General features: G+C 35.4%; 1 protein-coding gene across 15 annotated transcripts in view; it reads right to left on the bottom strand.

Moving 5' to 3' along the window:
- The window catches only part of AGFG1 (ArfGAP with FG repeats 1), a 70,356-nt gene that overhangs the window by 39,648 nt on the left and 12,948 nt on the right, over positions 1-17,760 (bottom strand). For all 15 annotated transcript variants that reach the window (XM_059051763.2, XM_059051757.2, XM_067027062.1 and 12 more), the window contains exon 2: positions 12,888-12,981. In XM_059051763.2, coding sequence (XP_058907746.1) covers positions 12,888-12,981 — 94 coding nt within the window. The remainder of the gene's footprint in view (positions 1-12,887; positions 12,982-17,760) is intronic.

Genomic DNA, 17,760 nt, shown 5'->3' with positions numbered 1-17,760 from the left:
AATCTGGTATGCAAGCTTGCCAAGAAGGAAAAATTACCAAAGGTTTATGTTTCTCTCCCTACAGAGCAAGTTTTACATTTTTTACATTTTTCAGAATATAACAAGAATAAACACAGAGGTGAGCAAGGGAAGAGAATGGGCAAGTTGGTCTGATACTTCATTTAGAACTGAATATTAAGAAGTTTTATTTACTTGTCTTGATATGAAGTAAGAACTGTTCGTGGATTATCAATGGTTTAGGGATAGCATCAATACCAGACAGAGCACCACCTCTAACGTGAACACTACTCATCCACTTTTTAGCTTCATCTAAGGCTCAATAATAGTGATTGATTTGGACTGACATTCTATTGTCTGGTTGTCCTGGTGACTGAAGGCATGCATTTGCCAGGCAGTTGACTAAGGTTGGGAATGTAGCCCTTGGCAAAGGAACAGAGAGATTAACTGGCCCAAATGCAAAACAAGTCTCTGAAGTAAACGTGATCTGTACCATATTCTACATAAATCAATCATGAGAAGAAGAAACATTTAGTTTTCTTTGAATATTTGCAAATAGACAGATGGCTTACAGGTTAATATAAAAAGAGGAAAAGGAAAATTTAGGGAAAGTTCTTCTAAGTAAAAATGAGATTTGCAGAAGTGGTAAGTTATAGTAGGTTTCCAAAACAGATTATCTAACTGTCCAAAGGGGACAACTGAACATCAACAAGAATAACTGCTACTGACTGAAATAAATAAACAATTTCACAATGATATATATATGACCAATTTATTGTACACACACACACACACACACACACACACACACACACACCCCTGATTGGTCACTGTGGGAGATGCTACAGAACTAACTCATTTTGAAAACAGTTAAATGTTGAGGACCATAAACGGCTTTGTTTATGTGCACTCTATCTACTGATATTTATGAGAAACAGTTTTAATGTACTTTTTTTTGACTTTTTAGAAGCTTTATTGAGATATAATTTGTATAACATATAATTCACCTATTTAAAGTGTACAATTTAATGTTTTTAGTATATTCAAGAGTTGTGCCACCAGCACAGCTGTTTTAGAACATTTTTATTATCGTCTAAAGAAATCCCATATCCATTAGCAGTCTCTCTACATTACCCCTACTCCCACATCCTAGGCAATATTAATGTACTTTTAACAGCAATAAAAATACTGTATGTTAATGTAACTAACTTTTAATCATAAAAATAGCTATATTTTCTAAAGCAAAAATTAGTGAGAAGAGTGGTACTGCTTTACATTTTTGCAAATTTCATTAATACCTGTTTAAATAGAAGACAGCTGATTTCTGATCAACTTCTGCATTGTTATGTTATGTAGCTTCTGGAAAACTCCACTGTGTACTCATGAGACTGGGAGTAAATACCACAAATCAAGTCTTAGAATTACTATTAAAAATTTTTTTGACCTCAGAGAACCCTTGTAAAGGTCTCAAGGACCCCCTTACAGGTTCCCAGACTAAGTTATCACCATTTTACAATCCCTACTAAGGATGTAGGCATAGAGTATTAGCTAACCCCTCTCAACACAGACTAAAACACGAAAATGTGTTTCTCCACAAAAGAACACACCACCTAACCTATGAAACACTGAGTCTTCCCTCTTCCCTCAATTAAATGTGAATCTTAGGAAGCTACTAGATCCAACTATCAATTTATAGGGAACTGAGATGACAGAGGAACACTGCGTGGATGGAATCAGCAAAATCATGATAGTGGGACACTACTGAAAAATGACGGAGCTGAGAGAGGGAAAAAGGCAGGGGGAGAGAGAATAGGAGCAAATAACTGAAGGGGAAACTTACAGAATAAAAAAAAAACTTAAAAGACAAGCAGAGCAGGTTCCACTTCCAGTAACGTTACTTCCAGTAACGTTACTTCCAGTAACGTTACTTCCAGTAACGTTACTTCCAGTAACGTCAGTGTAGCTCAAATTAAAACCCAGCTCCCAGAAATTAACAACTATAAACTCAGCACACATTATAAGAATTATCAAAGACACTAGAAAGCAACCACAAGGTAAACAGATTCTGGAGAAGAGTCAACACCTGTGAGAAAGAAACAGCACTAAGTATCTACTCTTTTTCATCATTTGAAAGCAGACATCTGCCAAGCAGAGCTGTCAAAACTCAAGAAGAAATCCACAAATCTAAAAGCTTAAATACAGAATTCACAACCACAGAAACTGGAAAGTGAAGGAAGGGTATGTCCAAGAAGGGAGAGCTGCAAAACTTGCATACCAACTTTGCACAAATCTTTGGCTCACCCTTGATCGAGGCATGTACAGGGACAATTCAAAGCAGTTCAATTAAGGACTAAAAGAACTGAACAGAGATTTCAACTGGCTTCCACCAGGAGAGGCAGAGTTTGCTAAAGTAAAAAGTGAACAAAACAAACAAACAAAACCAGTACTTTCTGGACAAACAAAACAGAACCCAGAGGCTGTACAACCTACCATTTGCCGATGCTCTAGATATAATCCAAAATCACTAGATACACAAAAAGAAACAAGAGAGTGTGATCCATAATCAAAAGAAAAGGCAATCAGTAGGTCCTTGTTGATTATCTATTTTATATATTGCAGTGTGTATATGTTAATCCCAAGCTCCTAATTTATCCTTCCCCCTCACCTTTCCCCTTTGGTAATCATAAGTTTGTTTTCTAAGTCTGTTTCTGCTTTGTAAGTAAATTCATTTGTAACATTTTTTTAGATTCTACATATACTTGATATCATATGATAAGTCTTCTGACTTACTTCACATAGTACAATAATCTCTAGGTCCCCTATGTTTGCTGTAAATGACATTATTTCATTCCTTTTTATGGGTGAGTAGTATTCCATTATGTATATGTACCACATCTTTATTCATTCATCTGCTGATGGACACATGTTGTTTTCATGTCTTGGCTATTGTTAACAGTGCTTCTATGAACATAGGGATGCATCTATCTTTCTGAATTATAGTTTTGTCTAGATATATGTCAAGGGGAGGAATTGCTGGATCACAGGGCAACTCTATTTTTAGTTTTTTGAGGAACCTCCATACTGTTTTCCATAGTAGCTGCACCAATTTACCTTTCCACCAAGAGTGTAGGAGAGGTCCCTTTTCTCCATACCCTTTCCAGTATTTGTTATTTGTAGAACAAAAAAAGCACATTCTTAATTATTTTCTTTATACAAGTATGAATAAAAATCAAAACAGTGGTTGCCTCAGGAAAGGGGAGGGATTGAACAGGAAGAGATGTTAGGGGAACTCTGGGGGAATGACGGTCAGGTTCCATATCTTTATAGGACTTTGGGTTACCAAACTGGATACATTTATCAAAACTCTTCCAAAGGTACACTTAAGACTTTTACATTCACTGTGCATAAATTATACCTCAAAAAAGTCTTAACAAATATCGAATTCTAATTAATGATATACAAAAGATTTTAGGGGTGATATGAACTAATGTTTGCAAATTACTTTGAAATGCAAGAAAAATATAAGGTGGATGACCAAATGGAGACACATACAGATATTTGATAGTGCAAATACAGCACCGTGTTTAATGTGCCTGCATAATTCTTAAAGTTTTATGTATTTCTCATAATAAAATGTTGAGAGGTAGGCGGGGGCAGAAGACAGCCAAATATGGCCATTGTGCTGTGGCTTTGAGAAGCCTCTGCCGGGGACAAGATCTTGCTATGGCCATCCATGAGAGGGGGGTATGAGAGACAACTTAGCAGATAACCCAACCAGGCCCCCCTCAAGCAGAGCAGCTACAGCACTCACACTACCAGGAGACCTTGCTCACCTTCAGTAAGACTTCCCGCACCATACTGCAGTTAGGTGGCACAAAGCAGGACAGGTTCTGGTGCCAGAAGATGACTGCTCACAGCCACCTCATCCTTGGAAAAATCCTAGCATCACAACAGGCCAGTAAGAGATCATCCCTGGGGAACTGGTGGAGCCCATGGTCTAGGAGAAAACTGACAAAAGATACCATCTAAATCTCTTAAGAAGTTCCTGCCGGGCATGGCCTATGGCTACTACTACCCAAAGATGATCTTGCCCGTGCAGGATGGCTTGAATTTCATGAAACAGAACCAAAAACCCTTCGATGTCATCACCAATTCCTCAAAAATCTATGGCCCCAAAGCTTGTCTTAAGTTCCTTCTTACCAGCTCATAAAGCACCCTGCATCCAGATGGCATCTTCTGTTGCCAAGATGAATGCCAGTTGTTGGTTGTTGGTTGGTCCTAGCAACCAACTAGCATTCCTGCTCTATAATAAGAACCCAACATTGATTTTCAGCAGCCTGGTAGCAGGTGACGCTGGAGCAATGGAAGACACATGTGAAAGACTACAACTCAGATATGTACCAGGGGAACTTGTACTATGAGTTTGACTGCAAAGCTTGGAATTCACCTCAACTGCTATGTTTCCCAGGGACTTGAGCTGGCAGGGCCCGCAGTTACAGGGTACCCAGCCCCAGAGTAACCACCTGGTCTGAGGTCCCCACTGTCCTGGCACAAACCTTTCTCTATACCACAGACCAAGTGGTACAGGCCCCAAGAAGTTGCCTGGTCCCAGCCAGGCCTAGGCAGGCCAAAGCCTGACCCATCTAGCCTCCAATCCTCTGTCAGTTTCAAAACCCATACTAACTACTCATAACATGTGAGCCTTACTTGCATCTCTATTCAAACATATGCTTACAGGAAGAGAAAAAAGAAAATTTATGAAATAAAAGGAAACTTGAACACTGGCTATGTAATTAATTACTATTAATTTCTATGGATATGAAAACGATATGGAGTTATATATTCTTTTTAAAGTCCTTTTTTAGAGATAACATTTAGTTCCTGAATTTACAGAGGAAAATTCTATGTCTCAGATCTGCTAAACATAATAAAAGAGGGACAGGAGTTTGGTACATTATTCTGTCTACTGTGTAGATTTATGAGCAGCTCCACAATAAAAAGTTTAAAAAAGAACAAAAAGAATGAATAATTTTATTTTTAATTAGATTCAAGTAAGATTTTTTTTTTTAAAAAAAGATAACACACTTAATGGCAAGAAAGAAAGAAACAAAAGCTGAGAGATGAGAGGAAGCTAGAATGGCTGAAGCAAAGAGTTAGAAGGAAATAAATAATGTGACCTGGGACACAAATGCAATAAAAAGTTAAATAAATGCTCAGAGTAGTTACAAACTACCGTCCAGCTCCTTCTACAATACTCTTGAGTTTTCAGTCATCATTTCAGAAAGATCCACATGCTACAATATGTACAAAACAAAGATAACATTTCCAACATTCTTTTTGTTAATTAGTATCAGTATTTCTCTGAAAGCCAACAACTAATATCAAAGAATACACTCTGAATATTTTAAAGATTACTATGTCATTACTGATCTGATTCAGCAGAATTTTTAGAAACTCTTAACACCTCGCCTTTCTTTCAAAATAGAGGCCAGACTTTAAAATATGTGCTTCTTCATAAATATGCAGAAGTTAAACAAATAGCCTCTTTAATACAGAACATGCTTCGATATTTTAGCTAGATGTTTTTAAACCTCAAATATCTCATTAGGAAGCTAGTCTCTCAAATAATTACATATTTTTAGTTAAAATTTTTTGAAATGTTACTATTATTATTGAATTAACTTTTCATACTGATTAATACCATCATATTGACTGTAATTCTGCAAATATCTCCCTAAACTAAACTAAATTCAGTTCAAAGCACACCATTTTCCTATATGATTACTTTTTTATCCCCTGAGCTTAGAAGTCAATGAAAAAGTACATTTGCACTTAAAACTGATTATCTTACATCTACATAATACATCAGTTTTCAAAATGTTTTCACATGTTCTACCTTCAAATCAACCTCATCAAATAGGCAGGATAGGTACTTCCCATAGTACACAATGGAAAATGAAGCTCAGGGAAAAGTAGTTTCCCCAAGGTAACAAGGCTTATCAATTAGTGGTGCCGAAACTAGACCATACATTATTTTGAGTCTAGACTGGATGGAGCCTTTTTAGTTACTATACTGGTTTTCTCAAAAGGTGGTCTGTAACCATCAGCAACAGAATCACATGGGGCTTCTGGCTGAAAATGCAAACAGATACTCCTCTGCCTCACCCCACACCCAGGGTCAGAATCTCTAAGGAGTAAAACCCAGGAATTCTAACAAATAAAATTAAATTAAATTAAATTAAATTAAATTAATTAAATTAAATTAAAAGAAAATTAAAAATAAAATACACATATTTACATACATATATATGTACACACACACACACATTCATACATTCTCACTGCTCTAGGTATAATGAAGAAGTATATAAATTATGCCATGGAAATGTCTATAATGTTTTGAGGGTAATAAGACCAAACAGAAGAAACTATGAGAGCAATAAAAAAAAATTTGTGTAAATTCTTAGTCATTGCTATATTAAAAAAAAAAAAAAAAAAAAAAAGCTTAAAGTATGGGGGCGGGGGGCATTAGGCCCTGTGGGCTAAAATACTCCTGAAATGGGCTTCCCTGGTGGCGCAATGGTTGAGAGTCCGCCTGATGATGCAGGGGACACGGGTTTGTGACCCGGTCCGGGAACACGCCATGGAGCAGCTGGGCCCGTGAGCCATGGCCGCTGAGCCTACGCGTCCAGAGCCTGTGCTCCGCAACGGGAGAAGCCACAACAGTGAGAGGCCCGCGTACCACAAAAAAACCGAAAAACAAACAAAATACTCCTGAAAGACTTGATGGAAGGGTAAAAACTTTGATAGGTCTTGAAAAAAAGATTCAGGATAAATGATTCAGCTTGAGCAAAATGGCAAGAAAATTGGGATACAGACATCATATATAGAAAACAAACCAGAAACCACTGGTGTTCAAACATTTCTATTGGTAATGAAGCAAGAAAAAGATTAAGTAGGAAAAGAAGCAAGGTTATAAAAGAATTTATATTGAGAACTGAAAACTCTGGAATTCCATAGACCAGGAGTCTAAAATCAACCACCTGCAGATCAAATTTGGGTCACTGACCTATTTTTGTACTGCCCCTGATCATTTAGTTTATGCATATTTAAAGGGTAATTTTTAAAAGATTTTTTCTAACAAGAATATACAACAGAGACTGTATGTAGGTGGCCTTCAATATTTCCCCTCTGGCCATTTAGAGAAACAGTTTTGCCAACCTCTGTACAGACAGCAAGGTAATTGTAGACCCTGGAGTAATGAGTATGTAACTTAACTCTGCCACTCAATAATGACATTTAATATGCTGTTACTAAAATAACTGCCAAATTTTACTAATATTATTTAAGCTCAGCATATAATTAAAATGCTCCAAGAGTTTAAATACATAACCTAAAATTAATGTAAATGATGCTACTGTATTCTAAGAAAACTGAAAAATTCCCCTAATGAAACCACTCTGAGCAAAAAGTCAAAAAAAAATTGATAATCCTTCTATACCTTCTACTATCTTAGATTCTGATTCAACAAACATCTGAATATCTATATTATTCTATAAGAAATATGCTGGGAACTTTCATAGGTTGCTTGAGCTCAAATTATTCTAGCCTTTCTATATTAAGATACTGTTATTATTTTACACTTGTAGAAATTGAGGCTCAGAGGCATCTTGTCCATCGTTCTCAACCTTCCAAGTCCAAATCCAATCCTTTCTGCACAAGACCACTTCACTTCAAGTACTCTTTTAATAGGCCCAGCCCAAATTTTACCAATTTCCCTACAGAGCTGCAGTTTGGGTTAGATCGTTTAGTTTTTAATCAAACTTAAAAGAAATGAATACAACACTTTGAAACTACCTGATAGTTCCATGCCCTGATTCAGGATTAATTCAAAAGCTCATTGTCTTTACTATGATAATGGCCTACGGGCTCTTTCTGATATTGGCCTTCTACTTTACAGAGTCCACTGTTCTGTACTGAGAATGACCATCACTTATTATAAGTTTATAACAGGATGATTTAGGAAATAACCACTAGTGTCCTGTTTAACAGCATAATAGATTGAGTATAACATATCATAAAATGATACCTGAATATTCCAACAAAACTGTCACAGCACGTGAACTTGGAATTTTAAATTTTTTAGATATCAAAATATTTTCTTTGTGGCAATGCTTGTTTCTGATTATAAAACAGCTCCAATCTTCCCAAAGATGCAATTTAACTACACAAAAGGCCTAAAGAGCTGTCTCATAAAATAAAGCCTATTTAAGCCTTAAGTATAACTTCTCGAAAAAAACTGTCTGCATAATCCCAAGCATTTACAACTCTAAACTGAAGCCCTTTCTCACTCTTATACCAAAATGGAACTGAAAAAAATGATTTTTACCGTCCCTCTCCCCTACCAGACTGTATGCTTGACTGAGGGCACGAATCATGGACAGTATCCCTAGCACCCAAGGACAATCCCTGGCACATGAGATGATTAATAAATCTCCGCTTCAAGAATGAAGAATGAATCAATCATGAATGTTAACCAGGGAAAAGCACACCTTACCTTACGGGTCTACTGTTTAAGAAGGATTTTTTTAAAGCTTTAGCTTCTGGGTTGGGGGGTTATTTTTTTAATCTAGCATAAACATGATCAAATACTGTCAATCAATCCACGATTTTATTTCTACATGTAGATTTTATGCCTGTGGAGCATCAGCAGTAACCCTTTTACTCTGTCCTAAAACATAATTAGGAAGATTTATTACTAGAAAAGAAAAACTGTATGGTTCAAAATAAAATTACTTCTACATTTTCCTTTCACTGAATTATCTATAGCACTGTTAGCCAGCCTTCCTTCCATTAAGTTTGATAATCAGAAGTTAACCCAATAGTGAAATTCCTTCAACTAGAGGACCATGGTTGACCCACAACATCATAAAAGAGGACATATGGAGCAAACTACTAAAGATTTTTTAAAGTAACATCATGATACAAAAGAAAGCATTACAAGATAAATATGTGGAAATTTTTTGTGAAATATTTGACTTTTGGAAAAAATGTCAACACCAATAAACACGAAGTGCTTTGCTATAAAATATTTTACTAACATCTGGCATGTTCTATAACCTGATAATGTAACATATCTCCTCCAATGAACACACTGTAGGAGTCTAAGAATTCTACAGTAATATTCAAGTAACTTGTAGACTATATCTGTAGATACTAATGATATGTTATAAACATCAAGGGTGTCTGTGATACATATTTATAAATACTAATAACATCATCTGCTTACCACAGCTACCAACTCAGACCAATTCAGATGTACTCTATTAATGACTCAAATGCCATGAGAAGTGCTGCCATCAGTTTTGTGACTTCCCAAAAACAGTGAACAATTCTTAGTAAAGTTCTCAATGAAAAGTGAAATCTTTCCCAGATATACAAATGTGTCAAGTCACTGCATCGACGGTCTCAATTAACGGCTTCCTGTCTCCAAGCCCTCTGCCCTGTAATTTGGTAGTCCCCTCCCACACTTGATTCTGGACTTGGCAGCATGACTTCTGGCAATAAGTTGTTCACGACTACTAATGAAAGCATATAAAACAGATTTAAGTTATACATGCAGTCCGCCTGTAAAAAGGATTTTCCCACTTATAAAGGTCGGAAGGAACATCCAAAGCATGTGGAATATAGGTTAACTCTATTCAACACTGAATCATCCAGCCACCATGGTGCTTGCCTGCTTAAGCCAGCAACATTCCCTAATCGTGACAACCAAACATGCCCCTCAGAACGTTAAAACTTCCTCATAGGGGTAGAAGATCCAAGACTTCTGCCAGTTAATATACTTTTTGATCTTTTAACTTCAGGCATGAACCCATTCACGCACAAGATGTATGACAGTACCTTCTTTTTAATCCAAAATTTATATGATTGAGTATGCCCTTTCCAGACTACTGAGAGATAACACAGTGCAAATATGGCAACATAATTTGAAACAAAAAATAAAGATCTGTATTTTTTCTCTATGCATGTTATACTTAAGATTTAAATGTTTAAATAAGATAAACTGATAATAAAGCACTTGCACTTCAAGTCTATAGTTTTTTATTAAGTTGTACCAATCATCCTGCAATTCATGATATCAATCCTCACCTTTTATACATCTCTTGAAATTTTAAGAACACAGATATTGCTAATATTGTAAAGAATCAAATATACCTAGTCCAATATTTTGTTTCTAAGGTGTCCTTAGGAACACAAGAAAGCATGTTTTTCTCCCTTAACAAGTAATTAAATGGTTGGTACACTTTCTAGCTGTAAGAACCATTGCAAATTTCTTTTTCTTTGTGCACTGTGTTTGCTCTGCCTGCAATATCTTTTCCTGCCAGCCTAAGTCCTAGTCAGCCAGCAAATGTTCAGCCCCCTGTGAGATCTTCCCAATCCTCTCCTTCTCACCAACAGACTGAGTCCCTCCTTCCACATTACTTCTGAAATTTCTTATTCTTTATCATTAATTATCTAACACACTGTTGTAATTATTTGTTACATACCTGTCTCTCTAACTAGACCATGAGCTCTATGTCAGCTAAGCCTATGTGACACTTCTATAACTGTATCCAAGTACCTAGTACAGTGACTGCCACGGTGAGGGCTTTAAATGGCTTATTAATTTGCATGACTCTTTTTAGGATTTAAGATTCATAAATCCATTCCAGTCATCTAATTGTATTTTGTTTCTACTATTTGATATAATAAGTTACCTAAAATTTCTTTTCATATATTCTAAATTTATTTTGATATTACAGTCTTAATAACTGTTCCTTCACAAATCCTGTCATATGCAATAGCATGGCTGAACCTTGAGAACATTATGCCAAGTGAAATAAGCCAGTGACAGAAGAACAGTACTACGTGACTCCACTTAAATGAGGCATCTAAAACAGTCAAACTCACAGAAGCAGAAAATAGAATGGTGGTTGCTATTCAATGGGTATAAAGTTCAGTTATGCAAGATGAGTAAGTTCTAAAGATCCATTTACAATACTTTGCCTATAGTTAACAATACTACATTTTACACTTAAAATTTTTTAAGAGAGTACACCTCCTGTCAAGTGTACTTACCACAATTTCAGAAAAAAAAGGTTCTTCAATCGTAGTATTTTGGAACCAGTCTCCACCTAATCTTATCTACTGACAGGTTTGAATGTGTTTTACTTCTCAAACGCATTGTTTATCACCTTTCCAGTTCTACTACTCTGACTTTATCTACTGTCAGTTGATTTTTAATCTAAGAACAGATAATATTTTTTCATTTCTGACTCCATTCTGATGTCCAAAATTTTGTATAGAAGGCCAAAATTCTAAGAAAGTAATTTAAAATATGCACTGCTAGGCTAATTCCAAACTTTATACAAATAGTTCAAATTGTCTTTTAATCCAAAAATACATTTCTACACTTACTGTCATTACACACCTTCTGCCCTTTCATCTTGCTTTAGATTTTCCTGTAATGTACCTACAATCAGTCTGGAACTTGATTACTCAAGATAATTTTTTTTTTTTTTTTGTAGTACACGGGCCTCTCACCGCTGCGGCCTCTCCCCCTGCGGAGCGCAGGCTCCGGACGCACAGGCTCAGCGGCCACGGCCCACGGGCCCAGCCGCTCCGCAGCATGCGGGGTCCTCCCAGACCGGGGCACGAACCCGCGCCCCCTGCATCGGCAGGCGGACCCCCAACCACTGCGCCACCAGGGAAGCCCTCAAGATAATTTTTTATCGGCAAAATCTGGAAACTTCAAAGTGTGTGCTCAATTCTCTAAACCATGTACTTAAAAATATTTCATCATCTTAAATTTATACTTCTTTACTACTTTAGAACCATATACACACATGATTCACAAGTAGACAAGCAAGTTCAAGATGCTACTATCAAAGTGTTAGGGAAAAAAAGAGGCAGAGTACAAAACGCTTGCATATATCTTCTGAGGGTGAAAAAGAAGATTGAAATTAATAAAATCTTAAGACTTAAATTATTTTCTGTGTCATATCATAAACATGCAAAAAAAAAAAAAAAAAAAAAACCACCCAAAAACATGCAACCACTGTAGTACAACTAAAGTAATATTTACTTTCTAGGAAGTGATTAAAGTGTCTACTAAATAATAATGGCTATTACTGATCAACTGGGTTGACTGGCTCATCCTTGACCCAAGATTATAAAACATGCTTGCTTTTGCAGTTAATTTTATAGTTTTTTTTAAAAAAAAACAGTAGACCACCACTTTTACTAATAGAAAAACATGGAACTAAAACAAGAAAGCAAAAAACAGAATGGAATTCCTGAAAGCCCATTAAAGCAGAGTAGAAAGAAAAGGCTCCCCTGCAAATCTTTCCTCTACTGAGTTCCTCATGACACTAGGCTGCCCCCTCAGAACTACTAACCTCCTCCCTACTGAGCACCTGCTCAATATTAAACATCACACATACATCTAAATTTAAAAACGTAAAAAGGAAAGAGGGGTCCTCAAGTGAAAGCTGACAGCCTAACAAAAGTTTACTACAATACCATGTTAATTCCCTTTCTCCTTCTCTTATTTTGTCTTTTAAAGCAAAAACTAACAGTTACTCCAATACTAGATGTCCTCCAAAAATGCCTTTTACACTCAATACTGACGAAGTTTACACACGTTTCATCTCAGGTTTAAGGTAAAGTATTTATGTAGTAGACATTAATTCTAAACACATTATTAAATGAGTACTTTCTACAACATCTAAATATAGAATACAAAAAATAACTTTTTAGACAGTGAAAATTCACCATTCTAAACAACTTATTAAATCTTATTAAAATGACTACCAACAAAAAAGTTGAAAATTGTAAAAAACACTTACTTCATTTCCATGTTTTTGAAGAAATTCAATTTCCTGTTGTGTGAATGTTGTCATGGAGATGGATTTCACCCTGTGTGGTGGATTTAATCCTCGTCTGAAACATAAAATATTTTACAGATTTACTATTACAAACTATAGTATTTTAAAAATTATGTATCAGATAATTCAAAACATTTTTAATTAGCACATTTAAACCTGGAACAGTGTTTTCATTCCATAAACTACAAATATTTAGAAATTATCTTAAACTATTAATCCCCACAATAGATATGTCAATGTAAATTTAGTCAGACCCACACTAAATAATATATTTAAAGATAAATTCAAGTAACCACCTAGTTAGAAGCAAACAGTACCTGTAACACATGAGCTTCTTGGAAACACAAACATTGCTTTAGTGTATGTGTGATGGAAGGAGAATAATATATATATGATGGGCTCAATGGTAAAGAATTCAAAGTTATTATTTAAATATTTTCATATTTCCTAAGAAAGTAACAATAATGTCAGGTTTGGACGTTATCTGTTTTACATTTCGAAGTGGAGAAATGTTAAGTTAGGTTTTGTTGTTTTGCTTTAAGTTTTAAACTAATAAATTACTTTCCTTCCAGCTCTTGGTAAGCCATAAAATACAGAAATGAAGACTGCACAGTAGGAGAAACTGAACACAGCAATTTCATCCTAGTAAAACTTCCAAACTTAACTATGAAGAAACAACTACCATATGAATTACTTTCAAGTACCTTTACAACTAGCAATCACAAATTAAGGCTTTAACGATATCATCTAAATTTCCAAAAGTGAAAATTTAGCAAAGTCATTATTATTCCTTTAAAGCAGGACATTTTGTTTTCCAATTCACCTGTATTATGAGAATAAAACTAAATTCATCATATTCACAGCTTATTCATTTATGATATTTATCCTAACAAGTCCTACCTTGTTCCAAAACAATTTAAAAAGGAATTAACTTATTATTGTTCTCTCAAATTCCTCTGCTCCCTCCCTCACATTTAGCATCTTTGTCTCTCCTTATTCCCTAATACTGCCTCCTTGTTCCAGCCAACCCTCTACCCTTCCATCTCCCTTATAGTATCCTTTCAATAAAAAAAGCAAAGGAATAACTTTCTAACAAGGAAATGTCAAACACTGCTACAAGGGTGTATGTTTGAATAAGAAAGTTTGGAGCAATGAATTATATCCCTGTACTTCTCAAATCATCAAATGAGGGAACCCCCTGATTCTTAAAGTTACACACAGATGTAATCTCATGAAAGCACTGCACTGTATAGCTTACTCTCTCATACATCTCAAGGCCCTACCATACCACAATGTCCATTTTTGCATAAAGAAGGTATTCATATTACTTAAATAAGTGAACAAAATTTCTCACTTATGAAACAAACAAAACCATAACATACTCATAACCAAATTATGACAGGACATTTTCCCACTTAAGAAGACCTATTACAGAGCTTCTTTAAATGCGCTCTCTCAGTGCACTTAAAATAAGATTCAATTTACAAAACTGGTAGACACAATTTTGCAAGGCCACATTATTTACATAAATTGAGTAACTCCAAGGAAATTTTACATTTGTTCATATTGGTTTCTCTAATTACTCTTTTATATTCTATTAATTCTGGTAGATTAACTGTATTTTCAGTGCAAAATTTTTTCCTTTTTTAGCTTCCAAGAGCTTTGTATGTGGATATAACATGACTATAAAATAGTTTGGTAAAAAAAAATAGAAGGCTGACTCTATCAATTTCTTAAGAAGAATGCAGACTGATGAGGCTGTAGTAAAAAAATGTAGTCTCATACACTGATGACAGTAGGATAAACTCACTAACCTGTGAATAACCTTATTCATGCATTTTGACCCAGTAATAACCTTTTAGGAATCTATTCTAAAGAAGGAATCTGAAACTTAACTACATACAAGATGTTCATCAAACATCACTCATACTAAAAAAAATAACATAAACACTTCATTGTCAAAGGGGAAGTGGTTAAGCAACAATAAAACTGTACAACTATGCATATTTATGCTTGGTTTTTTTTAAGATGAAAATTATATAGTATTCTCAAAGCTATATTAAAAATATCTGCAGGGCTTCCCTGGTGGCGCAGTGGTTGAGAATCCGCCTGCTGATGCAGGAGACACGGGTTCGTGCCCCGGTCCGGGAAGGTCCCACATGCCGCGGAGCAACTAAGCCTGTGAGCCATGGCCGCTGGGCCTGCGCGTCCGGAGCCTGTGCTCCACAGCGGGAGAGGCCACAACAGTGAGAGGCCCGCAAAAAAAAAAAAAAAAAAAAAAAAATCTGCAAAGAAAACAGACAAACTAAATACCCCAAAATGTTAACAGTCTTTGCTTAGATTATGGAACTGAATGATTTTTTTTTCTATTTATAATTTTCTATTCTCTCAAAGTTTTCCACAATGAAATCTTGTTACTTATTCTGTAACAGAAAAAAAAAATTGCAAGAAATAATAAACAATTCAATTAACTAGTAGTAGTCAAATAATTTGGACTTATAGTCCTGGCTTTTTGGATGTGAATGTCTGTGCTGAAGAATTACAGAAAGAAAAGGAAAGAACGTTCTTAAGGCTTTCTTTCAGTTTTTCTAAAAAATCTGGAAAACTTTCCTCCCAAATATAGCCACCAGCATCAACAATTTATCTTTACCTCATTTCTCTAAATCAGGCACTACCGACATATTGGGCCAGAGAATTCTTTACCATGAGGGGGCTGTCCTGTGCACTGTAGGAGGTAGGGCAGCATCCCTGGCCTCTACCCACTAAATGCCAGAAGCATGCCCAACCCAGAAGGAATAATGAAAAATGTTTCAAGATACTGATAAATGTCCCTCAGGGGTGTGGGGTGGGACAGCAGAGTCCTTCTACTTGAGAACCACTGCTCTAAATATACCAAATATGTTAACTACCAAGTGAAGAAAGAAGCAGAATTCCTTTGGAACACTACTGAGATATAAATTCTACCTAGGTTCAATCTTCTACAGAACATGCTACACATTTACCTCATATACAACAAAAAACTTAAATTTTCCCATAAATTTACTATTTCCAGAATAACAGAAAATAGAAACCCTTATAAGAGATTAAGGAAAGTATCCACAAAAAGTAACCATATGATGTCAAGCACACTTATACAAACTGGTAGGCAAAATATAATTCAGTAAGACAGAAGGAAATTAATATTTTTAAAGTAACCTAGACTGGCACTTTGCATATCTAATCTCATTAATTTCTACTTACAATAGTATAGCAGACTAGATATTTTGAAAGGTTCCTCTGCTAAAACATGATACCCCATAAATTATTTTATAAAAGAAAAAAACCCTAATTGTTAACATTTCTAGAAAGTAAGGGGGCTCTCAAAGAATTCCCCCTTCCCAAAAGAAATAAAAAAGAGTGAGCTGAAACCAGAAGAGTGGCCCATGTCATACAAAAAAATTCAGTGTTGCTCAGAAGGCAAATACCAACAATAACTAAGACAAGATGAGAGGTAAACCTGAGATATCCCTGTTAAACCGAAGACCCTGGATGGAGAATTAAGTAGCTTCAGGGTGGTAGTATCCCTAGATTGCAGGAGAAGAATATACAAATTCTCTCAAGAGAAATGCATTTCTAATTTATAAATTATGCTATCAGGATTTGGAAATATTAATTTCAATAAAAAATGAGATGATAATAAAAATCATCACACAAAAACAAAACAAATCACTGAGCTTGAGTCAGTAGAAACAAAAGCTTTATGCCACCTCTTCCCAAGACTTTAGCCATTCGATTTATCAAATACAAAATACAAAGTAAATATAGCATGTAGGAAATGTTAAAACAAAAGATGGAATGAAAATGAACAGGAAATGTGTAATTATCAGAATAACAGTTAAATTTAAAAGTCAGAACTTTCAGAAATGAAAAATTATAAATGTGGAAATTAAAAACTCAACAAATTAGTTAAAGAGCAGGTAAGCCACACTAAAAGAGAGATTTGGTGAATTAGAAAACAGAAATAAGAAATAACCCAGAAGGCAGAACAGACACTTAAGGAGACAGAAAAAAGCAAGTGTTTTTAGAAAAGGAAAAAAAAAACAGGGGTGGGGAGGCTATTCTTGATTTTGAGAGACAGAATTGAAAGAATGAAGGAGAGGCAATATTTGAAGAGCTAACGGCTGAGATTTTTTTTTTAAATCCAATGAAAGTCATGCGTCTACAGATATAGGAAGCACAGCTTATCAAAATCAGGACAAATAAAATTCACACTTAGAAACATTTGGGTGAAACTTCAAAGATAAACAGAATATCTTAAAAGCACTCAGAAAGAAAAGACAAAGGAAACAAAATCTGACTGAAAGACTTTTCAATGGAAACCAGAAAATAGTGGAATATTATCTTTAAGTAGTAAAAAAAAAAAAGTTGTGAACTCAGCAAAAATATCTTTTAAGTCTAAGATCAAAATGACATTTCCAGATAAACAAAAATCGGAGTTTACCCCCAGGAGATCTTCACTAAAGAAACATACAGTTGGCTCTCCGTGTCCCTGGGTTCTACATCCAGGATTTCAACCAACTGCAGATCAGAAACACTGGGGGAAAAATTCCAGAGAGTTCCAAAAAGCAAAATTGGAATTTGCCATGTGCCCAGCAACTATTTACACAGTATTCACATTGTATTTACACCTATTTACATAGCATTTACATTGTACTTATGACCATTTACAGAGCATTTACATTTTATTAGGTATTATAAGTAATTAGAGATGATTCAAAGTTAACAGGAGGATGTGTATAGGTCATATGCATCTTATATAAGGGACTTGAGCGTCATCAGATTTTGGTATCTGTGG

The sequence above is a fragment of the Kogia breviceps genome, chromosome 2, assembly GCF_026419965.1.
Source record: "Kogia breviceps isolate mKogBre1 chromosome 2, mKogBre1 haplotype 1, whole genome shotgun sequence".
In the NCBI taxonomy this organism is placed as follows: Eukaryota; Metazoa; Chordata; class Mammalia; order Artiodactyla; family Physeteridae; genus Kogia; species Kogia breviceps.
Note: the sequence above shows the minus strand (reverse complement) of the source record. Positions and strands in the feature narration are given on the sequence as shown.